Source organism: Mytilus galloprovincialis, chromosome 3 (assembly GCF_965363235.1).
Source record: "Mytilus galloprovincialis chromosome 3, xbMytGall1.hap1.1, whole genome shotgun sequence".
NCBI lineage: Eukaryota > Metazoa > Mollusca > Bivalvia > Mytilida > Mytilidae > Mytilus > Mytilus galloprovincialis.
This window is the reverse complement of record NC_134840.1, coordinates 17,278,257-17,305,223: the sequence shown is the minus strand read 5'-3', so window position 1 is coordinate 17,305,223 and position 26,967 is coordinate 17,278,257. Positions and strand designations below refer to the sequence as shown.

Genomic DNA, 26,967 nt, shown 5'->3' with positions numbered 1-26,967 from the left:
GTTATTGCTCCAAGGGGGGTTTCAAAACATTGAGGGGGGTATTTTTTGTTTACCATTTTTTTAAAGGATTCCTTTTTTTCAAAATTTTCAAATTTCAAATTTTGAAAAAGTTTTAAGAAGAAATCTTCAATTGCACAGTATTGTGCAATAGATTTGTTAGATCTTTGACCACATTAATTTTGTGACAAAAACCTATATTATGTCAAAAACTTGATCACAATCCAAATTCAAACAGTATCAAGCTTGAATATTGTGACCAAATTTGCCCCAACTGTTCAGGGTTCAACCACTGGGGTCGTATAAAGCTGCGCCATGCGGAGCATCTAGTTTTTATATGTGAAACAAGTACCTAGAGGTACTAATTATCAGTGCTACAGACATAGATAATATATTTTGATTATAGATATACATGGAGGATGTTGAAATGTATAAAGAAAGTAGACATCTTTTGTTGGGTGGTATTTATTTCTGACCGGTACATCCTGGCAATACTAACAATACAGTCATCATCATCAGTGTGTGGACAAGGTTTATTTCTGACCAGTACATCTTGGCACTGCTAAGGCACTGCTGAAAATACAGTCATCATCATCAGTGTGCTTACAAGGTTTATTTCTGACCAGTACATCTTGGCACTGCTAAGGCACTGCTGAAAATACAGTCATCATCATCAGTGTGCTTACAAGGTTTATTTCTGACCAGTACATCTTGGCACTGCTAAGGCACTGCTGAAAATACAGTCATCATCATCAGTGTGCTTACAAGGTTTATTTCTGACCAGTACATCTTGGCACTGCTAAGGCACTGCTGACAATACAGTCATCATCATCAGTGTGCTTACAAGGTTTATTTCTGACCAGTACATCTTGGCACTGCTAAGGCACTGCTGACAATACAGTCATCATCATCAGTCTGCTTACAAGGTTTATTTCTGACCAGTACATCTTGGCACTGCTAAGGCACTGCTGAAAATACAGTCATCATCATCAGTGTGCTTACAAGGTTTATTTCTGACCAGTACATCTTGGCACTGCCAAGGCACTGCTGACAATACAGTCATCATCATCAGTGTGCTTACAAAGTTTATTTCTGACCAGTACATCTTGGCACTGCTAAGGCACTGCTGACAATACAGTCATCATCATCAGTCTGCTTACAAGGTTTATTTCTCAGTACATCCTGACACTGCTAAGGCACTGCTGACAGTACAGTAATCATCATCTGTATGCTTACAAGGTTTATCCAGTGTACATGTCTCATTATTTAGCATGTAAACTGATATCAGTACCGGTATAAATTGTTTTATTACAATTTTGTATGGGAAACATTGATGACCTCCAGACAAAGTAAATGTTTTTCTTTAAAAGGAATATTTAACAGATGACATGTTGTTTAAAAAGGTATATATACAATCCATGGTCATTAATCTTTTCTTCTCTTTATAGATATTGCATTCTTTTTATACATGTTTGTAAAAGGTAAATACAATCTGGGCTCATTAATCTAATGTCTTTTGCAGTCGTTTTTTTACATGACATGGGATCTTGTAGTTTTTCTTGGGGGTATACTAAGGACAAGGCTAAGTGTCATACCATAAATGTCTAACTTTAGCCAACCAGATCAAAAGGATTAAGTAGTAGAAACCTGCTATACAATTCTTCAAAGATTAACTCATAGTGAGTTTGTCAAAAATATCACAATGCATATTATGTGCTGTTTCCATCTCCTTCATTATGTAGAATTCGAAATAATATATTTGAAATATTATACATTACAAAAGTGAGACTGTTTGTAAAGAGTACATTTTTGTACATTGAATATGTACTTTACTTTATGTCTGTGACCTAAAAAATGTATGGCTCAGATTTTATTTTATTAGAATAAAAGAACATATGTTTCACAAGTACCTGTTGAGTTTAATTGAAGGATAATCCAACAGAGAAAGTGTGTTAAACATCAAATGTAACTTGCAGTAAAAAACATTTTCTAAGATCATTATACAGGTTAAAGTTGTCGGAGGTTAAAGGTGAATGGCCACAGTGGGTGCAGTGAACTTACATTAAACAAAGAAGTGATATACTGGTCTGCTAATTCAATCTGATTTAAACAGAGCTAGTTAATTACATGGAAAGGAAAATGGGCTTGCTGATAAAATTGAACTTTAAAAAAAAATATAGGCATATAATCATGTGCTCATCGCCCATTTTCATTTTGAATTCAAAAGGTGGCCAATCTCAGCTCTGAGAAGTAAAAGATATTTAGTATGATTGTATCTAGCTGAGTGCTGTTCTTTAACAAAACAAAGTCCTGTAATAAAAGACATGTTGTCAGCGTTTATATTTGTGAATTTTTAGTATTGAATGCTGATAGTGTATTCACAAGGTTTTTTTATAAGTCTGCATTTTCCCATCTTTGGATCTAGTTGGAGATTACTCTGATGTCCAATGTCCAACAGCTGTTTTGCCAGACAAGCTGGGGCCATAATCTTGGACAACTTTGGATCAAGGTGCTTCCAAGTCATTTTCTTTCCATCCTGTAATTGTGTCAGATATTACTCAGTCACAAAATAAGAAAAGAATTAAAACTTTGTAAGAATTAAAAAAAACTTAGAAAAGAGAGCATTTTAAGGAATCACACAATGTGTATTATAAGACTCAGGAAAACTATTGTGAACAAAAAAAATAATTATATACATAAAGAGTAGTAGTGTGCAGAAATTGTTTGGGTTTTGTGAGATATTCTATGCTTTGGAAAGATATTCTTTATCAGCAATTGTGTAACATCAGAAGTCCCAGTCAAAACAAGCATTGATTTGACAACCATCAAACACTAGAACTAGGAGAATGGATGAAAGGAATTGTCACTAGAAACTCGGCAGTAATTGTCACTAGAAACTCGGCAGTAATTGTCAATTCTGATGCTGTGCTAATAGGTCCAAATGAACATCGATTGTATTTTTATGTTTATTTCCACAACAAGTTTACCATCTTTTTTTAATCGATAGTTCTTCAAATAATAAAGAGGAAAAATCAATATTTACATTCAACATGTTGCATTATTTTAACAAGAGAAATATGACCCAGTAAAATTAAAGGCAATATTAATGATTTTTAGACTTGGAGGGAAATTAATTTTAATAAAGACAGAGTAATTTGTTATTATTTCTATTGCAAGAAATTTTAATGTCATTGGAGTCTTAAAGTATTGTGTATACAATGCAGAAAACACCATATATTTTAGTTTTAAAAAGATATAATGGTATAGTGGTGGTACAACAATGCTGGAGACAATACTGGTATACTAAATGGTGTTACAACATACCAATGCTGAAAACATGGCCCCCACAAGATACCAATGCCGAAAACATAGCCCCACAAGATACCAATGCCGAAAACATAGCCCAAACAACATACCAATGCTGAAAACATAGCCTGCACAAGGTACCAATGCCAAAAAAATAGCCCACACAGCATACCAATGCTGAAAACATAGTCCATACAACATACCAATGCCGAAAGCATAGCCCACTCAACATACCAATGCCGAAAACATAGCCCACACAAGATACCAATGCTTTTAACATAGCCCACACAACATACCAATGCTGAAAACATAGCCCACACAAGATACCAAAGCTGAAAACATAGCCCACACAGGATACCAATGCTGAAAACATAGCCCACACAACATACCAATGCTGAAACATAGCCCACACAACATACCAATGCTGAAAACAGTACTGGAATTATGGTGTCACAACATAACAATGTAGATAACTATATTTTGTACTTGTATTTTTTGTGTTACAACATAACACTGCAGAAAACTATACTGGTATTATGTTGTCAGAATATACCAATGCTGAAAACATTATTAGTAAACTGGAGTCACAACATGACAATGCTCAAAACTGTGATATTGGTTTTATGGTGTCACAACATGACAATGCTTGTGTTATGACGTTAAACTAGTACTATGAGGTTAAACTGGTAATATGACTTCAAAATATACCAATGCTGAAAAAAATACTGGAATTTTGATGTGATAAGAATGGTGAAATATGACTGGTATTTCAGACATTTACAGAAAGCATGATCATGATGTCACATGTGTCAAGTTATATAGTCCAAGTAACAAAAAATCTGTTGGGGGTCATGCACAGTTCGGTAAGATAAACTTTGAAGCAGTTATAGTTGATCAATTATGATCATATTATTAAGATAGTATGCATTTAGACAACCACACCAGATTAAGGAGTATTATGCTTTGGGTATAGAATTCTTTTTTTTTATTGTAAATTTAAAGAAAGGTTTTATTGTGATGAAACCTTTTGAAGTTAAAGACCCATTAAAGTAGAAAGTTGCATGTTAATAAAACATTGATGTAACACGTTTGACTCAGAGCTGTCCATAAAAAGGGGGTCCAACCCCCAGACATTTAATTAGATACATATAACATTCATAATTCCCTGTTCTCTGCAAAATGTACAGTCTTATTTAGGAGACAAAAATCTTTTAAAAATATTTTTCAGATTTGTCATGCAATAAAGAATGTAAACAGACATCTGTATGCACATATACACAGCATGGAAATAATAACATGCAAAATTTCCAAAATATTTTAGCAACAGAAATGATAAGTAGTAACAGCTGGTGATTTATAAATAACATGAAATGTCAGTGACACACAAACCAAATTCTTGTGAATATACAGCAAATATATCTATATGTCTATGAATAATTTACAGTGCCAGTTTTTATCAACAAATACTTGTAAGTTAATGTGTCTGATCAATCACTTGTCACCATTTTGCAAAGTGAAATTTTTGCAATGTTTGCAAAACCCAAATCTCTACAGATATTAAACAGCTATTCTTTACAGCCAAACATCAAATTTTGGAATTAGTTGATTTATTTATTAAATAAATGCATATTTATACACAGAGATGTTGAAGGCATATGAACAGTACTTATATTTACACAATGCTAAAATTGTATACAGGTATTAAAAAAGGTAACTTAGTAACTTCGTGTCTTTTCCTGTATGCTTGTATGTGCTTTATTTTTACTGATTTAGATATTTTAAAAAATTTGCTCATTGTTAAAGCACCAATGCTGCCATTTGTATGTCTAAGGATAGCATCTTTTGCAAGGTATTCATTATTCATGTTATACTACTAGGCAATGTTATTTCAAGTTACATGAAATAAATGTCTTGAAACTATAGGAAATTTCGAAAAAGGGCATTGACTTTAAAAAGCAGTAAGTCAAATGGGTGTGTTGGTGAAACTGACAGTTACTGTGGTTATTAGCCAAAACCTTGAATCCTCTATGTGCTGGATTTTATGTTAAAGATATAGGAATTATCAAGATTGTAGACATCTGAGCGCTTCTGGGAGGCAGCTGACTGCATTTTATGATTAAGATTTATTGCAAAATCAATTCCATTTCTCTGTTTATTTGCAACATCATGGGAAATAGATTCATTCAATCTTATTTGTTTAACATAAATTCAAAAAATATTTGCTTCTAGAAATAAGGAACCGTTGACAAGAAGAATTTTATAATAATATATGTTTTTCCGGTTTGAAAAAAGATTTTTGGCAACTGATTCTGCGGATCAGCAGGTGTTTTAGTATTTGTTATTTGCAGTGCAGCTCTAATTGAAGGCTGCAATATCTTGATATGTGTGTGAGACAGCTAATCACTGAGTCTGTAGACCAACATACATACTGACTAGACATTGGTCATAATTGATTTATCAAGAACCAATGTAATTGTTCACTTCTTTGATTTTTTTCTGTCATATCTAGAAATTGTAATGTCACTTATCTAAACCATGATGAAGTTAGTCTGGGAGAGAAGTATGACTCAGCAGAATAATAAGTCATGACATTAGAAATGGTGCAGTAGATTATGTAACTCATTGTTTTTCTTTGCCATTTTATTTTGTACTGATGGACATATATGATTTATTTTATAGAATGAGGCTTAGTGTCTTTAACTTCTTCCAATATTGGCTCCAACTTTGATGGATCTATTATATAATGAAGGTCTAGGTTCCATTAGTCATGAACTTTAATATTAAACATATGGCAATCTTGTCAAAGAAAAAATCAACCTGATATTATTATTGAAGTAAGACAAGTTTCTGTTTTATCGGTTATGGGAATTCTGCAACATGCTTACATTAACATTATTTTTCTGACTGTGGGATGTAGAAACTTTTTGATTTCTACATAATTTATTAGGTCACATTAGAATATTTGTTGATCACAATTTTTCTTCTATAAGTGTCTTCCTCCACTTCAAATAACCATCACATCGACAACATTTGTTTCCTGTTCATGGTCATTGAAAAGCTTGAAGTCATGCCATTGATGAATGAAACAATTTGATTGTTCTTTAAAAAGTTTAACTTCGTGACTTAGAAATACAATTGACAGCTCCACTCCATGACTATTTCAAATTAAAAATAATGAATCATGGGATGCAATTTTAAAAGCATTATAAAATTTAATACCATATATAAATTGAAAGTATTAAATAATTGTTACAGAAGATATCATAAAATCACAGCACACTTAATTTTGAAATATTGATATAACAAACTTTACAATGATTTTTATACGACCGCAAAATTTGAAAATTTTTTCGTCGTATATTGCTATCACGTTGGCGTCGGCGTCGTCGTCGTCGTCGTCGTCGTCGTCGTCGTCGTCGTCGTTGTCCGAATACTTTTAGTTTTCGCACTCTAACTTTAGTAAAAGTGAATGGAAATCTATGAAATTTTAACACAAGGTTTATGACCACAAAAGGAAGGTTGGTATTGATTTTGGGAGTTTTGGTCCCAGCATTTTAGGAATTAGGGGCCAAAAAGGGCCCAAATAAGCATTTTCTTGGTTTTCGCACTATAACTTTAGTTTAAGTTAATAGAAATCTATGAAATTTTGACACAAGGTTTATGACCACAAAAGAACGGTTGGGATTGATTTTGGGAGTTTTGGTTTCAACAGTTTAGGAATTAGGGGCCAAAAAAGGGCCCAAATAAGCATTATTCTTGGTTTTCGCACAATAACTTTAGTTTAAGTAAATAGAAATCAATGAAATTTAAACACAATGTTAATGACTACAAAAGGAAGGTTGGTATTGATTTTGGGAGTTTAGGTCCCAACAGTTTAGGAATTAGGGGCCAAAAAGGGACCCAAATAAGCATTTTTCTTGGTTTTCGCACCATAACGTTAGTATAAGTAAATAGAAATCTATGAAATTTAAACACAAGATTTATGACCATAAAAGGAAGGTTGGTATTGATTTTGGGAGTTTTGGTCCCAACAGAATAAGGGGCCCAAAGGGTCCAAAATTAAACTTTGTTTGATTTCATCAAAATTGAATAATTGGGGTTCTTTGATATGCCGAATCTAACTATGTATGTAGATTCTTAATTTTTGGTCCCTTTTTCAAATTGGTCTACATTAAGGTCCACAGGGTCCAAAATTAAACTTAGTTTGATTTTAACAAAAATTGAATCCTTGGGGTTCTTTGATATGCTGTATTTAAAAATGTACTTAGATTTTTAATTATTGGCCTAGTTTTCAAGTTGGTCCAAATGGGGGTCCAAAATTAAACTTTGTTTGATTTCATCAAAAATTGAATAAATGGGTTCTTTGATATGCCAAATCTAACTGTGTATGTAGATTCTTAATTTTTGGTCCAGTTTTCAAATTGGTCTACATTAAGGTCCAAAGGGTCCAAAATTAAACTAAGTTTGATTTTAACAAAAATTAAATTCTTGGGCTTATTTGATATGCTTTATCTAAATATGTACTTTGATTTTTGATTATGGGCCCAGTTTTCAAGTTGGTCCAAATCAGGATTCCATATCAAGTATTGTGCAATAGCAAGAAATTTTCAATTGCACAGTATTGCACAATAGCAAGAAATATCTAATTGCACAATATTGTGCAATAGCAATTAATTTTCAATTGGAGTTATCTTTCTTTGTATAGAATAGTAGTTGATAATATATGTTAGAAATTTGCCAGACATGACTATGATGTCATTTTCTATTTTTATTTGCCAATAACTTTATGTAAATAACTACATTGGAAATTTGCCAATATAAAATGTTGCTGATGAAGCTTTTTTTCCTTATCTTATCTAAAATGTTCTTAGATAATGTATGTTGGACATTTGCCAGACATGACTATGATGTCATTTTCTATTTTTATTTGCCAATAACTTTATGTAAATAACTTCATTGGAAATTTGCCAATATAAAATGTTGCGGATGAAGTTTTTTTTATTGTTTTATACAATAAACAATGTATATTCACTTTTACTACCAACCAATCTTTACCATTCAGTGATAACAAGCACTTTATTTTACATTTTAATATTTTATGATGTATTTAAAAGAGTAGTTATTGTTGCAAACTCCATTAGAAATTTGAATTGATATCAGTTTTGGAAAAAGGGAAACAGGGATGTGAAAAAAGGGGGGGGGGATTTAAATTTTTCTCATTTCAGATTTCATAAATAAAAAGAAAATTTCTTCAAACATTTTTTTGAGAGGATTAATATTCAACAGCATAGTGAATTGCTCAAAGGCAAAAGAAAAAAAGTTCATTAGACCACATTCATTCTGTGTCAGAAACCTATGCTGTGTCAACTATTTAATTTTAGATTTAAAAAGTTTGAAGAAGAAATCTTTAATTGATTTGTAAAATCTTGACATTTGTTTTGTGTAAAAAAAACCCATGTAATGTCAAAAATTTGATCACAATCCAAATTCAGAGCTGTATCACGCTTGAATTTTTTGTCCATACTTGCCCCAACTGTTCAGGGTTCGACCTCTGCAGTCGTATAAAGCTGCGCCCTGCGGAGCACCTGGTTTTTTTTATACTCTTAAACAGTAATTAATTTTATTTATACAGTTTACAAGATTTCCAAAACTGACACCATATAAAAATTCTGTAGAAGTATTATTCATCATATTATTCCACCATGAGGAACAATTTATGTGGGTAGTTTAATCTAAAGGAAAGTTGGATTTTTTAATTACTGACAGGTCATTAACATGAAATCTGATGCCAGAATTGTTATAGTATTCAATTACTGAAAGTAATTAGTCTAGATTGCCTTTTTACAAAGAGTCAACAGCTTAACCTTGTAATTAACAAATACGCACTTTTAGAGAGGTGAAGATGAAGATGGAGTGCATTAAGATAAATCTTCTTATACTGGTGCAAGAGAAGATCAAAAGAAATAGATGCACAGGAGAGAATGGGCTTTCCTTTCATCTATTTTACAATATCTTTCCATGCAACATGTCTTCAAATGATAGCCAAAACCAATACAAATATTGTCTTCTCAGCATCTCATTTTCTGATTTGTAAGTCTTCATGTTTGGTTAAAAAATAAAAACTTCTTAGAGAACTAATTTGTGTATATTAGATGTAATTATCAGTAGAAAGAACAATTGTTTCGGAATACTACATTTACAAAGTGTTGCCTCAGTGTCCTCTGGAATGGTAAGGGCCAAATTTTTCTCAATTTTCAACTCAATCTGAATCAAAGGTCTGATATATGTTAAATGAAAGATGGAGAATTTGCCAATCACCTTGGCGAGACGTCTGACCTCCTTTTACCCCTGATTAACTTAGAAATACAATGACTGATTATAAAATAGTCAGTTATGAAATGAGTGACTTATTGATCATTAGGGTAATGTCATTTGACAATGTTATAAGTCTGCTGTTCCAGCAATTAGGTAGTATAATCAATTGTTTTCTGTGGGAATACTATAAACATATTTTCTCAATATGTAAATATTTGTTGTTATACAGTTCCAGGAACTGATTTCACAAAATTCGTTCAAAAAATGAACAATTCAGCATGAAAAATAAGGAAATATGGTATGATTGCCAATAAGAAAACTCTCTGTAAGACTGACCAAATGACATAGAAGTTAACATTTATAGGTCATTGTACAGCCTTCAACAATGAGCAAAACAAAGATTGCATAACTTCACTATAAAAACTCTACATCAATTATTGTCACAATAATTTTTTGTGAAAAGAGACCCAGGTATGGTCTTTTCAAAGTTTGCATACAATTCTAAGAGAGATGTATACTTTGTTGAACAATTAACCTAATGGTTCATTGCAGTTTACCCATCAAATCATCGAAAATACTAAGGTACCCAATAAATATAAAATAGGTACCCAATAAGTATAAAATAGGTACCCAATAAGTATAAAATAGGTACTCAATAAGTATAAAACAGGTACCCATTAAGTATAAAATAGGAACCCAATAAGTATAAAATAGGTACCCAATAAGTATAATTTATCGGTAATTTGTACATTTTTCCTTTGATGTGTACTCGCTGATAATGTCAGTATCAGTGGACTGGTCGTGATATAAAAATTATTGGGTTAGTACGCAAATGACATGCGCGAATGCAACGGGTAATGATCTACTTTCCCCTTTTAATCCCCAAATTGCGCATGATTTTTGTTCGCAGAAACGCATGAGATTTTTGGCGAATGAAACACTTGACATTGTTTGAAACTTTCACAAAGTCCATTTAGCGTTTTTGAACGATTGTTGTGAAAATGTGAACAACCCGATAGACTTTTTAAAAAAATGTGTTACATGAAGTACAACTAACATTCATCATCCATCCTGAGTTTTTATTCATACAATACCAATACCAATACATAGCCTTGTGCTGTTCCAAGTAGTTTTCTTTTTCTGTTTCTTGACATGTATTTGTTTTACCTGTTCAGTCACTATAAAGTGTTACAATTCATATTTAAACGCAACACATAAATAGTAACCAAAAAGGTACTGCTATCACATGAGAGAAGCTAGAAAGAAAGAAAAAATGAAATTAACTCAATTTCGACATTTTTGTGAGACCATCATATACAATTTTAAAAGATGTGGTTTCATTGTCAATATGACTGATATTCATAGAACAAAGAACAAAAAAGTGAACCGTGATATTTATATGCGGATCTATGGATAAATTTTAAAAAGGGGGATAACTGGGGGCACCAAACTATAAAAGTCTTCTTTGACCAGAATTGTAGCCTGTATAAGGGGTGACTGTGACCCGGGTTGCCTACCCCTAAATTCGCTTCTGAAATATTAAAGGTATCCGCAGGGCCTTTTAACTCCAAGTTTCATATTTCTGGTCCGTGTTGAAAATAAATGAACATGACTTTAGCAAAAATTATAAGCTAAAAGTTTAGTGACGTCTATTAAAATGTTTGAAATAATTATGAAGTCAACAGGAAATGAGCTTGTTGCAGATGTATAAATGTCTCCTCACAGTGCTTTCTTAAAATTATTTGAAATCAATGTGATCGTTTTCATGATGAACACTGAGCGAATAATGACAAAATAAATGTAATTTTATCCACTAAACTAAGTAGAAATATAATTATAACTTGTCGTTGAACTCAAAATGATGATCGATGAAAACTCTGCAGATTCATATCGTATCATTCTTATTTCTGACTATCACTATGCTGATGCTTTGTGAAAAATAAAGAAATTTGACTTACCGGTATGCTACCATTATATTTGCCATTGATAGTGTCATGTCCAAAGCAGAATATTAATGAAACGCATTCAATAATTCCTTTTTACTTCTTTGTGCAAGAGAACGCCATGTTTACTGCACTGTGACAAAATTTCAAATGACGTAATGCAGCCTGTGACGTCAAGTGTGATTCGCCGCGATTCAACACAAAAAAGAAGTTCCTTTTTTATTTTCTCTATTATTGTAGTGATTTTTTTTTTTTTTTTAAATTACCGATAAACAGAATAAAGGACTTTTTGTTTTTGATACTGACTTTATCACAGTAAAATATCAGGTGAGCCAGAAAAGCGAGCCTGATATTTTTCTGTGATAAAGTCAGTATCAACAAACAAAAAGTCCTTTATTCTATATATAGGTACCCAATAAGTATAAAATAGGTACCCAATAAGTATAAAATAGGTAGCCAATAAGTATAGGTAATAGGTACCCAATAAGTATAAAATAGGTACCCAATAAGTATAAAATAGGTACCCAAAAAGTATAAAATAGGTACTCAATAAGTATAAAATAGGTAGCCAATAAGTATAGGTAATAGGTACCAAATAAGTATAAAATAGGTACCCAATAAGTATAAAATAGGTACTCAATAAGTATAAAATAGGTAGCCAATAAGTATAAAATAGGTACTCAATAAGTATAAAATAGGTACTCAATAAGTATAAAATAGGAACCCAATAAGTATAAAATAGGTACTCAATAAGTATAAAATAGGTACTCAATAAGTATAAAATAGGAACTCAATAAGTATAAAATAGGTACTCAATAAGTATAAAATAGGTAGCCAATAAGTATAAAATAGGTAGCCAATAAGTATAAAATAGGTACCCAATAAGTATAGGTAATAGGTACCCAATAAGTATAAAATAGGTACCCAATAAGTATAAAATAGGTACCCAATAAGTATAATAGTGTAACTACAGTATGACAAACTACTATTAAAAGTTGTTATAGAAAATCAGGATAGGATAAATAAAATGCTGCATCATGATTACATGAAAATGATCATAATAATATAGTTTCTGGCAATTTATTATGTATATATTATCCTGAATATATCTATAAAAGTCACTTGATCTGAAGGCCCAGATGGGATCATGAGATGAGACACATCTATAAAATACTTGAATTTCTGTATAGTGCAATCAGATAATAGTGTTCAAAACTTTGTCATAAAAAAAACTTGGACCCGTACATAATTTATGGAAACTATATTGGCATCAAGTTGTGTAAAAAAAATCTGTTTTGAGATCCCCCAAGAGGAATTTAAACTATCTACAGATTATTCATCCATCTAGAAATTAAATTATATTTAAATTATACGATAAATGTAGATTAAGTATTTATGAAATATGATAAGTGAATTATATAACTGATTATAGTATCCTTAATAGACAAATGTTAATGTCAACTAGTCAGAAATCGATTTGTATGTCTCCATATAAAATAGTTGTTACATGACTATTTGTGTCTTGACTATTTAGTCCCCCCAGGTTAATACATAAGTTACATATTTTTTGTTTGTTCAGTAAGTAAGGACACTCTTAGGATGGATAAATACTCATTCATTTATTGAAGATCTATTGTTTTATTGTTCAAATATATTTTTTTTCATTGTAAGTAAGATACAACATTTTTCTTTTTTTTATAATTTTGACTGATTGAACAACATTGTATTTGTCATAATACATTTGTATTTTATAATTTGTTATATTTTTTTTTTCATTCCCAGTAGTTTTTAATGATCCTCTACATTAAAAAGGTTTATTGTATGTGCTGGTCACAGTTTTGAAACATTTTTTTGTAGGTAAATGTTTAGTTTGCAACAGTAGCCACTTCGGCACTTGATGTAATAATTATTTCATTATATACCTAATCATATTGACAAATGAAATGTGACGAGTATAATGCAAGCTGTAAGTAATGCATGTTTGAGTGTTAACGACCACTGAAAGCTTAATTTTATGTAATTTAGGTGGTAAAGTGGTCCAAGACACTGGACATGGCGCAGGCATTGTTCCTGCAATGTCACAGAAGCAAGGGTTTGAATCCGGCTGAGAATAAAACATTCATTAGATCTAACATTGTTGGTCTAAATTTGAGATGAATTATATATATTTTTTTTTATTACAGGTCCTGCTACAGTAAGAATGGTATCTAATAACGGGCCTCCATTACCCATGCCCATGCAGGTGCCACCAGGTCACATGGTTCAACAGATCGTTGACGAACATGGGATCCTAACCCATGTCATCTTATCACCAAATCCACCAGGCATGCCCAATCAACCAATGACGGTAGGATATTATGTATGTATTTATTGTTTTTCTCCCTTCCCACCCTCAGCTGACCTTGGAATGCTGGGATTGAATGCCTAGCTTTATTGAACATGCATGTGCCTGGTTGAGAATGAGGCTATGTCTCTTGGTATACATGTATTTGTTTGTTATGGCAGAAAAGAGGTATATTTAATATGTATTGTATATATTTTGTCTTTTAATGAATGTACCACCTAGACCATCTCACAATGCTCTAAAATTAGATACAGGAAAAAGGAAGATTTTGGATATGATGTAGTTTTCTTTGTATTATAAATGTATTGAATGTTTGTCTGTTGTAATTGCTTGGAATTTATTAAAATTATTTGTCCCATTTCAAGTGAGTCAATAAAACAATAGTCTTTTGTTGTTCTATATTTGTAAAACCCTGTAACACCTTAGTCAGGTGGTGCTGTAAGGGTGATGTTAAATCCTGACTATTGAAAAAATAAATAAAAAAAATTTCAAGTGCAAAAGAGTAACACATAACTGAGTTGAGGTGGTTTCATTCTATCTTAGATTGTATTCTCTCTCCTGTTAAGATGAACTAAGAGTGCCATAAAAATCCTACATCTTCCCAAATTTTTCAAAGTTGAATCGCAGTCCATATCAACCCACAGCAACCTTCGTAACCCTTAGTGTGCTTTACAATTTTTCGTTGTCTTCAACTTTCCAATGTAAAGGTTTGACCAAAAAAAACTTTCATACCTGACGGTTGATTTAACTTTTATTTCTTGTCTCATGATTAACCCTGTGTCCATTCACATTCCTTGTGGGATCATGTTGAAATATACTTTTATCTAAAATCAATTTTTGATTGCCAAAGGAAAAATAGTGTCTCAACATTGTACTGTATCATGCCTAAATTAAGAAATTCTCATATTACTGGAAATGGCAATCCTAGAACACTGCTAAGATTTCTCAGATTTCAGACCAAAAACGCATTGTACTTTAAGTAGGCAATTTGTTGAGACATGAATTGAATGCTGCTCACCAGGAAGATTCTGTTTGTAAACACCATGTGGCAGCCATTACCATGTTAACCACTTGCATAGATGTCTGGTTATGTAATTTGGTTTTCAAAGAAAAAAGAATGTTCCAATATTTATGTAATCTTCTAAATCTTGGTGAAATCTCAGTCAGGCTTATAGATTTGTCTGGAATTTCCACTTCACTTCAAGGCTATTTAAGAAAAGATATTTATTTGTGTTCAAAATATACTGCAGACGGTAGTGCAGTCTGTATTATGAAAATTTAAACTTTTGTGTAATTTTGAGGTTCAACTTTAGTTTTTTAGCTACAATAATAAATTAGAAGATGTGGTATTATTGTCAATGCGCTCTTATGTCCATCAGATATCAATCAATGGGGTAGGATGTAAACAACTAAATAGGTCACTACAGTCTGCTTTGAATGATGAAAAACTCTATACTGTATAAGTAAGTTATATAAACACCCAGAAGGACAAAACTGTAAAACAAATCAAAAGAGAAAACAAATTGGCATGATTAATGCTTAAATCTTTTATTAAACAAAACAAAAATGTGGCAAAAAGAAATCAATGACAACCACTGAATGAAAAAAAGTCCGGAGTTATTGATATACATGTTTTTAACCCCTCATTCTGTTAATTTAAATATAAGTAAAAATATATGTTCAAATCACTTTAGCCTCTGAGAACACAGGCATACAATGCTGCATTGAAAACAGAAACTGTCTTTTTTTCAAAGCATAATAATAAAATGCACAAAGTAAGAAAATAATGACTTGAATTTGTGGTAAGTTCAATAACTCTCCTAATGCACCGATCAATTGTAGTAAATCATCAACATGCATCTTCAAAAATTGATGTTTGCTGTGTTCTTAAATTCAAGTTTACATTCTTTATTTAGTAAACAATAAATTAAAAATAAAAATTTAATCTGTTCTTTTGTCAGGATGATCTCACTATAAATTAAAAATAAAAATTTAATCTATTCTTTTGTCAGAATGATCTAAAAATGAATGATAACTTGTGATAAGCATATAAATAGGCCATTGTTTATATTTATTAGATCAAAGAACTATATGATAAACATGATTTTAGTTTTCAGATAGTCAATTTTTCTTTTCTGTCTTATCTTTGTCTCTAAAATCCCTTTGTTTTATCTTATTATAGTAGACTTATTGATAAAGATTATAATTAAAGTCTTTTAGTTAGATAACTGAACTGCTTACAGTATTTTTGGGGATTAATGTTATCAGATAACTGTATGTTCACCTCCAAATGTCCTCATCTTCATTTATTGAATTTATTTACATAATTTTCTTCTGTTCATAACTTACAACTTAAACTGATACAAGATGCCACATACACTCTTCCACAGACTTAACATACTGAAAGGAAGATAACAAGATGCCACATACACTCTTCCACAGACTTAACATACTGAAAGGAAGATAACAAGATGCCACATACACTCTTCCACAGACTTAACATACTGAAAGGAAGATAACAAGATGCCACATACACTCTTCCACGGACTTAACATACTGAAAGGAAGATAACAAGATGCCACATACACTCTTCCACAGACTTAACATACTGAAAGGAAGATACAAGATGCCACATACACTCTTCCACGGACTTAACATACTGAAAGGAAGATAACAAGATGCCACATACACTCTTCCACGGACTTAACATACTGAAAGGAAGATAACAAGATGCCACATACACTCTTCCACAGACTTAACATACTGAAAGGAAGATACAAGATGCCACATACACTCTTCCACAGACTTAACATACTGAAAGGAAGATACAAGATGCCACATACACTCTTCCACAGACTTAACATACTGAAAGGAAGATAACAAGATGCCACATACACTCTTCCACAGACTTAACATACTGAAAGGAAGATACAAGATGCCACATACACTCTTCCACAGACTTAACATACTGAAAGGAAGATACAAGATGCCACATACACTCTTCCACAGACTTAACATACTGAAAGGAAGATAACAAGATGCCACATACACTCTTCCACAGACTTAACATACTGAAAGGAAGATAACAAGATGCCACATACACTCTTCCACGGACTTAACATACTGAAAGGAAGATAACAAGATGCCACATACACTCTTCCACGGACTTAACATACTGAAAGGAAGATAACAAGATGCCACATACACTCTTCCACAGACTTAACATACTGAAAGGAAGATAACAAGATGCCACATACACTCTTCCATGGACTTAACATACTGAAAGGAAGATAACAAGATGCCACATACACTCTTCCACGGACTTAACATACTGAAAGGAAGATAACAAGATGCCACATACACTCTTCCACGGACTTAACATACTGAAAGGAAGATACAAGATGCCACATACACTCTTCCACAGACTTAACATACTGAAAGGAAGATAACAAGATGCCACATACACTCTTCCACAGACTTAACATACTGAAAGGAAGATACAAGATGCCACATACACTCTTCCACAGACTTAACATACTGAAAGGAAGATAACAAGATGCCACATACACTCTTCCACAGACTTAACATACTGAAAGGAAGATAACAAGATGCCACATACACTCTTCCACAGACTTAACATACTGAAAGGAAGATACAAGATGCCACATACACTCTTCCACAGACTTAACATACTGAAAGGAAGATACAAGATGCCACATACACTCTTCCACGGACTTAACATACTGAAAGGAAGAAACAAGATGCCACATACACTCTTCCACAGACTTAACATACTGAAAGGAAGATAACAAGATGCCACATACACTCTTCCACGGACTTAACATACTGAAAGGAAGATACAAGATGCCACATACACTCTTCCACAGACTTAACATACTGAAAGGAAGATACAAGATGCCACATACACTCTTCCACAGACTTAACATACTGAAAGGAAGATACAAGATGCCACATACACTCTTCCACAGACTTAACATACTGAAAGGAAGAAACAAGATGCCACATACACTCTTCCACGGACTTAACATACTGAAAGGAAGATAACAAGATGCCACATACACTCTTCCACAGACTTAACATACTGAAAGGAAGATACAAGATGCCACATACACTCTTCCACAGACTTAACATACTGAAAGGAAGATAACAAGATGCCACATACACTCTTCCACAGACTTAACATACTGAAAGGAAGATAACAAGATGCCACATACACTCTTCCACAGACTTAACATACTGAAAGGAAGATACAAGATGCCACATACACTCTTCCACAGACTTAACATACTGAAAGGAAGATAACAAGATGCCACATACACTCTTCCACAGACTTAACATACTGAAAGGAAGATACAAGATGCCACATACACTCTTCCACAGACTTAACATACTGAAAGGAAGATAACAAGATGCCACATACACTCTTCCACAGACTTAACATACTGAAAGGAAGATAACAAGATGCCACATACACTCTTCCACAGACTTAACATACTGAAAGGAAGATACAAGATGCCACATACACTCTTCCACAGACTTAACATACTGAAAGGAAGATAACAAGATGCCACATACACTCTTCCACAGACTTAACATACTGAAAGGAAGATACAAGATGCCACATACACTCTTCCACAGACTTAACATACTGAAAGGAAGATAACAAGATGCCACATACACTCTTCCACAGACTTAACATACTGAAAGGAAGATAACAAGATGCCACATACACTCTTCCACAGACTTAACATACTGAAAGGAAGATAACAAGATGCCACATACACTCTTCCACAGACTTAACATACTGAAAGGAAGATACAAGATGCCACATACACTCTTCCACAGACTTAACATACTGAAAGGAAGATACAAGATGCCACATACACTCTTCCACAGACTTAACATACTGAAAGGAAGATAACAAGATGCCACATACACTCTTCCACAGACTTAACATACTGAAAGGAAGATAACAAGATGCCACATACACTCTTCCACAGACTTAACATACTGAAAGGAAGATACAAGATGCCACATACACTCTTCCACAGACTTAACATACTGAAAGGAAGATAACAAGATGCCACATACACTCTTCCACAGACTTAACATACTGAAAGGAAGATACAAGATGCCACATACACTCTTCCACAGACTTAACATACTGAAAGGAAGAAACAAGATGCCACATACACTCTTCCACAGACTTAACATACTGAAAGGAAGATAACAAGATGCCACATACACTCTTCCACGGACTTAACATACTGAAAGGAAGATAACAAGATGCCACATACACTCTTCCACGGACTTAACATACTGAAAGGAAGATACAAGATGCCACATACACTCTTCCACAGACTTAACATACTGAAAGGAAGATAACAAGATGCCACATACACTCTTCCACAGACTTAACATACTGAAAGGAAGATACAAGATGCCACATACACTCTTCCACAGACTTAACATACTGAAAGGAAGATAACAAGATGCCACATACACTCTTCCACGGACTTAACATACTGAAAGGAAGATAACAAGATGCCACATACACTCTTCCACGGACTTAACATACTGAAAGGAAGATAACAAGATGCCACATACACTCTTCCATGGACTTAACATACTGAAAGGAAGATAACAAGATGCCACATACACTCTTCCACAGACTTAACATACTGAAAGGAAGATACAAGATGCCACATACACTCTTCCACAGACTTAACATACTGAAAGGAAGATACAAGATGCCACATACACTCTTCCACAGACTTAACATACTGAAAGGAAGATAACAAGATGCCACATACACTCTTCCACAGACTTAACATACTGAAAGGAAGATAACAAGATGCCACATACACTCTTCCACAGACTTAACATACTGAAAGGAAGATAACAAGATGCCACATACACTCTTCCACAGACTTAACATACTGAAAGGAAGATACAAGATGCCACATACACTCTTCCACAGACTTAACATACTGAAAGGAAGATAACAAGATGCCACATACACTCTTCCATGGACTTAACATACTGAAAGGAAGATAACAAGATGCCACATACACTCTTCCACGGACTTAACATACTGAAAGGAAGATAACAAGATGCCACATACACTCTTCCATGGACTTAACATACTGAAAGGAAGATACAAGATGCCACATACACTCTTCCACAGACTTAACATACTGAAAGGAAGATACAAGATGCCACATACACTCTTCCACAGACTTAACATACTGAAAGGAAGATAACAAGATGCCACATACACTCTTCCACAGACTTAACATACTGAAAGGAAGATAACAAGATGCCACATACACTCTTCCACAGACTTAACATACTGAAAGGAAGATAACAAGATGCCACATACACTCTTCCACAGACTTAACATACTGAAAGGAAGATACAAGATGCCACATACACTCTTCCACAGACTTAACATACTGAAAGGAAGATAACAAGATGCCACATACACTCTTCCACAGACTTAACATACTGAAAGGAAGATATTTTATTTTTCTTAGCCTTAAAAGAAATTATAAAGTCTTCTTTAAACTGTGACCAGACATTTCTTTTTAATTTTTTTTTTAACAAAATTGGGCATGGCCAGGGTACTGTGTCCTCTGCTTTTTTATACGACCGCAAACATTTTAATTTTTTGGTCGTTTATTGCTATCACGTTGGCGTCGTCGTCGTCGTCTGCGTCGTCGTCGTCCGAATACTTTTAGTTTTCGCACTCTAACTTTAGTAAAAGTGAATAGAAATCAATGAAATTTTAACACAAGGTTTATGACCACAAAAGGAAGGTTGGGATTGATTTTGGGAGTTTTGGTCCCAACATTTTAGGAATTAGGGGCCAAAAAGGGGCCAAATAAGCATTTTCTTGGTTTTCGCACTATAACTTTAGTTTAAGTGAATAGAAATCTATGAAATTTTGACACAAGGTTTATGACCACAAAAGGAAGGTTGGGATTGATTTTGGGAGTTTTGGTTCCAACAGTTTAGGAATTAAGGGCCAAAAAAGGGCCCAAATAAGCATTATTCTTGGTTTTCGCACAATAACTTTAGTATAAGTAAATAGAAATCAATGAAATTTTAACACAAGGTTTTTGACCACAAAAGGAAGGTTGGGATTGATTTTTGGAGTTGAGGTCACGACAGTTTATGAATAAGGGGCCAAAAAGGGGCCCAAATAAGCATTATTTTTGATTTTTGCACCATAACTTTAGTATAAGTAAATAGAAATCTATGAAATTTAAACACAAGGTATATGACCATAAAAGGAAGGTTGGGTTTGATTTTGGGAGTTTTGGTCCTAACAGTTAAGGAATAAGGGGCCCAAAGGGTCCAAAATTGAACTTTCAGTGATTTCATCAAAAATTGAATAATTGGGGTTCTTTGATATGCCGAATCTAACTATGTATGTAGATTCTTAATTTTTGGTCCCGTTTTCAAATTGGTCTACATTAAGGTCCAAAGGGTCCAAAATTAAATTTAGTTTGATTTTAACAAAAATTGAATCCTTGGGGTTCTTTGATATGCTGAATTTAAAAATGTACTTAGATTTTTAATTATTGGCCTAGTTTTCAAGTTGGTCCAAATGGGGGTCCAAATGGGGGTCCAAAATTAAACTTTGTTTGATTTCATCAAAAATTGAATAAATGGCTTCTTTGATATGCCAAATCTAACTGTGTATGTAGATTCTTAATTTTTGGTCCAGTTTTCAAATTGGTCTACATTAAGGTCCAAAGGGTCCAAAATTAAACTAAGTTTGATTTTAACAAAAATTAAATTCTTGGGATTATTTGATATGCTTTATCTAAATATGTACTTTGATTTTTGATTATGGGCCCAGTTTTCAAGTTGGTCCAAATCAGGATTCCATATCAAGTATTGTGCAATAGCAAGAAATTTTCAATTGCACAGTATTGCACAATAGCAAGAAATATCTAATTGCACAATATTGTGCAATAGCAATTAATTTTCAATTGGAGTTATCTTTCTTTGTATAGAATAGTAGTTGATAATATATGTTGGAAATTTGCCAGACATGACTATGATGTCGTTTTCTATTTTTATTTGCCAATAACTTTATGTAAATAACTTCATGGGAAATTTGCCAATATAAAATGTTGCTGATGAAGCTTTTTTTCCTTATCTTATCTAAAACGTTTTTAGATAATGTATGTTGGACATTTGCCAGACATGACTATGATGTCATTTTCTATTTTTATTTGCCAATAACTTTATGTAAATAACTTCATTGGAAATTTGCCAATATAAAATGTTGATGATGAAGTTTTTTTTATTGTTTTATACAATAAACAATGTATATTCACTTTTACTACCAACCAATCTTTACCATTCAGAGATAACAAGCACTTTATTTTACATTTAAATATTTTATGATGTATTTAAAAGAGTAGTTATTGTTGCAAACTCCATTAGAAATTTGAATTGATATCAGTTTTGGAAAAAGGGAAACGGGGATGTGAAAAAAAAGGGGGGGGTTAAATTTTTCTCATTTCAGATTTCATAAATAAAAAGAAAATTTCTTCAAACATTTTTTTGAGAGGATTAATATTCAACAGCATAGTGAATTGCTCAAAGGCAAAAAAAACAACTTTTAAGTTCATTAGACCACATTCATTCTGTGTCAAAACCTATGCTGTGTCAACTATTTAATTTTAGATTTAAAAAGTTTGAAGAAGAAATCTTTAATTGATTTGTAAAATCTTGACATTTGTTTTGTGTAAAAAAAACCCCATGTAATGTCAAAAATTTGATCACAATCCAAATTCAGAGCTGTATCACGCTTGAATGTTTTGTCCATACTTGCCCCAACTGTTCAGGGTTCGACCTCTGCGGTCGTATAAAGCTGCGCCCTGCAGAGCACCTGGTTTTTGTTTTCTCTAAGATGTCCTAAAATTTAAGCACTCAAATGTACATTACTTGCTACTATATTGGCTCCTGGGGTAAACAATTGTTTTTGTCAATCAATATTCACTGTGATGACTGTTATCAGATGAGTATTCACAAATGACTGAAGACATTTACCAGTTGTAATAAAGATTGTATCTTCTACCTGTTATAAGACAGCAAGTTCATTTTTTCATATAAAAACATCAATAAAGGTTAAATGCTACACTATAGATTTCTAGTAAAAATTGTCCTCAAAACTTAACGTCTGCCACTTACTCCTGTTGGAGCAAACATGTCTGATCATTAAATCTTACCTTAAACATACTGGCCAAAACCTTTAAATTCTACACTTTTACTTTATAATTGTTATAACAAAGTCTACCATCTTTAAACACTGGCCAGCATAGGGCATAATGTTGTATTCTGAAGTTTTGGAGACAGCCCAAGTTATTCAAGTACTCATTATGTGTAATTGCTATAATGTTTGTATGGTAAAATTAAAGAAGCAAACTGGGATAATTGAGTTCTTTAAAATCTGAGTACATGTATACATATATCATATGTAAAACTTGTGTATAAATTGTCAAAGTTACTGTTATTATTTGTTGGATAACAATTTTCGTGGGTTTCTTGGGTACATGTGAACCACAAATTCAAATGTTCAATGTATATCATATTTTTAATAGGTTTTGTATACAGAAATTGGCAAAACCACGAAATCAAATATCAACAAAATATGGATATGTTCAGCAATCCACGAAAACAAATGAATCTGTAGTAACTGATTATTGGCCTGCAATTATCACCCCCTTTGATGAAAAAAAAAAAATCAGTTTTGTAGCCCAAGTCTTTATGTATATGTAGTCCCTATATAAATATATATATGTGGCTTTGTTGTATATGAATATTTAACTGATGTCTGTATCAAAAGTGCTTTAAATAGATACTTATATACAGTTATGGAGTCTGCATGTTTTAGTTAATTGTAATTTATCAAATTATGAACTTACATACATGTAAACAGTAATTGCACTTGTGTATTTGTAATGTCAGTGTTGTACATATATGTGAAATTAACACGTAGAGGCAAAGTTAATGAAAGTATAATCAAGTAAAGAAAATTTGTCCTTTTATAAGCAATAACAGAACCTTAGAAAAACCCTGATATAGTGGAGCTTGAACTGCCCCATGCATGCTCAAAGGATGCTATTTGTATCTTGCAACAATAATTTAATTACTTTATTTAGAAAGGAAAATGAAACTATGATAGTTAATACATGGTAATAATTATAAAACAAACAAAATAATTAGAGGTCAAGGCATGAGGCCAGTAGTCAACATTATATAGATAAACAAAAGTAAAAAACCTGAGAATTCTCGTCTTTCTATCATTATTGTTATGCTGAGTCAATTGTATAAACAAAATATTTTAGGTGAATCTGTTGTCCTTTTTTTTATATACCAAATGTTTGAATTTTGTTTAATATAATTTGAATCATTTATATTTTGAACTAATTTGTTTAGTTATTTTTTTCAGGGAGGACCAAACAACACAGCACCTCAGTATTATCCGTACGGACCACACTACCCAACACCTCCATACCCTCCTCATCATCATCCCACCCAACATCCATCACACATACATCCTAGTGGCCCTACCCATGGGACACCACCACCACCACCACCACCACAGAACAGTTGTAACAGTCATCCCAGTGGACCAGTTCACCCTCAAGGTAATTAGTTCTTACATGTCATTTCAACTATAGTGCCTAACAAGATTTTGTGAGGTAGACGAAATTGACTTTAAAACGATCGTATTGACTTTTGATGTGCAGAAATAGGCAGATCGGACATATTTTGACTTTAGTTACTTACTTCTTAAGTTTGAGATTAATTGTAATCAACATATTCCAATGAGACTGAAAAATGCTTTTTTTTATTATGATAAATAATAATTTTACCTGCCGTAGTCGTGCGTAAAATATATTTTGGTATTTCTCTTACGAAAATGACTTGTTTAATGGAACAAAACGTATTATTTGTAAACTTTCTCTTTACTCTTCACAATAGGCTTTTAAAAAATAACCTTTCAACTGTATATTCCGAAAATTTTGTGAAAATCGAATAAGTGGCAATTCTTACCTTTCATACCTTAACTTTCATTGATAAAACATAATATTGACTCGTCCAGTGTCCAGTTTGAAGGTCATTTTAGTTACCGTACACATTCATGCACGTTCTAATTAATCAATAGTCATGTATGAAAAGCATAAACAAGTTTGAAGGTAAACTGATAACAACTTAATCCAATCAAATTGCCTACGATTCAATAACAATGACCAGTCCACATCATAAAAATGTATAGGGGTATACTGGGTAGGGAGAAAATGTCAGATATATTAAGTTCATTATTTTGCAATAACGAGTAAAAATTTGTTAACCAATAGATTTGTTATAATTTCATAAACATGTCGTTATGTATTGGTATAGTTTTTGGATCTTTCATTAGCGTATTTAAGGCTGTAGAAAGTTTGGCCTTCAAAAGTCAACATAATCATTGACTTTATAAAGAAAATTCGCCTTTTTAAAACATTGAATGTTTCACAAATAATACGCGACAACAAAGCAAAATCATTTCTTAAAACACTGCAAAAAAAATAATTCTGATTGATGCAGTGGTATTGTCATAAATTGCACTGGAGTGAACAGTGGTACATCAAACGTCGAATTCCCTCACACAATGTTATCACACACTATAGGTACCATGGAACACCAGAAATAAATGCATTCATTCAATTTAAATCCTATAGTACTTAGTAAATCTAATTAATGTACTAGTAATTGTAAAAAAATTATGGAGGAAAATGACTACTAAAATATAAATGTGAGTTATTATTTTTGCCTTAGTACTTAAGACTGTTGCAAATTTTGGTGTAGATTAAAAAGATTGCAATAATTTAAGGATTTACAGTACATTATTCAAATCCTGGAGGGAAGCACATAATGTCTGTTTATACTGGAGAAGAAGAATATTTGAGATATGCATGATTACATGTAGATGAATCATAGACCTTTTGGTACCCATTTATATTCACAGCTTTTTGATTCTAATCTGGATTTGGTTTCACTAAAAAACTTTATAATATGACTAAGATTAATTCTTAGTAAACTGAATTGGTTATGACTTTTGATCTTAGTCATATTTTTTTTGGTGAAACTCACTCCTAATTCAATACATAAAAAGATTTTTTTGTTATAATTAGCATATACTTGACTGAAGTACATTGTTATTTATTTTCAAGATATTTGCCCCCTAGTGCCATGTATTCATCTTTGTAAATTACATAGTCAATTGGTTGAAATATATTGAAAAGTGTAAATATTAAACTTTTTGTAATAATAAATTAAGGTATGCATGAATGAATTAACAAGTTTCTTAAAAATTCATTTTACACATTCCTGCATAGTTTATATCTTGAGCACATGATATTGTCAACCCAATTTTTGACCTTTTGTTAGTCTGTAGCAGTCACGATTGTGGTCAGGTATTTAAATTTAATTCTTTTGTCAACTGGGATCACTGTATATCTTTTCTACCTGTACGAAATGAACTTTGTGTCACAGGTGTTTGGAGATCTTCTAAGTGGAGGTAGAGAAGGTTTAATCCTGTGATGTAACTTCCTGTATCTGGAGGGAATACACAACAACTTTCAGTTTGACACATCAGCAGTTTTAGTTCTAAAACAGTCTGGTGACCTTTGCAATAAAGGTGACAGGTAGACACATTTTATGAATGCTTAAAAATTGATTAACTGACAAAGCTGGTTTTATGTTGATTAAAGTGCTGCTGAATATTTATTGACTTTCACTTTAGCAGCATATGGTGGCAAATTTCTACTGCTATCTTGAAAGGTTCTTGATTGGTTTTATAAAGCATATTTTTGGGGGGGCAAACATCACTTTAGTTCAAAATCCTTTGAACTCCAGCTAAGAGCTCTGATAAGGCAGGCCAAAGTTAGAGGCTTCAGCATTTATGCTACTCTATTAAAAAAATATGTACAGGGATACTCACTTAAATTTCTGTCAGTTACTCAGGCCATTCAT

The 26,967-nt window shown here is 32.7% G+C and overlaps 1 protein-coding gene across 6 annotated transcripts in view; it reads left to right on the top strand.

The window, feature by feature from the left end:
* Positions 1-26,967, top strand: part of LOC143067284 (fibronectin type-III domain-containing protein 3a-like) — a 111,619-nt gene that overhangs the window by 50,572 nt on the left and 34,080 nt on the right. For 3 of the 6 annotated variants that reach the window (XM_076240414.1, XM_076240412.1, XM_076240415.1), the window contains 2 exons: positions 13,745-13,920; positions 24,398-24,596. In XM_076240414.1, coding sequence (XP_076096529.1) covers positions 13,745-13,920; positions 24,398-24,596 — 375 coding nt within the window. Of the gene's footprint in view, positions 1-13,143; positions 13,228-13,744; positions 13,921-24,397; positions 24,597-26,967 lie in introns of those variants that run through there. The other 3 variants (XM_076240413.1, XM_076240416.1, XM_076240417.1) reach the window with 2 other exon arrangements.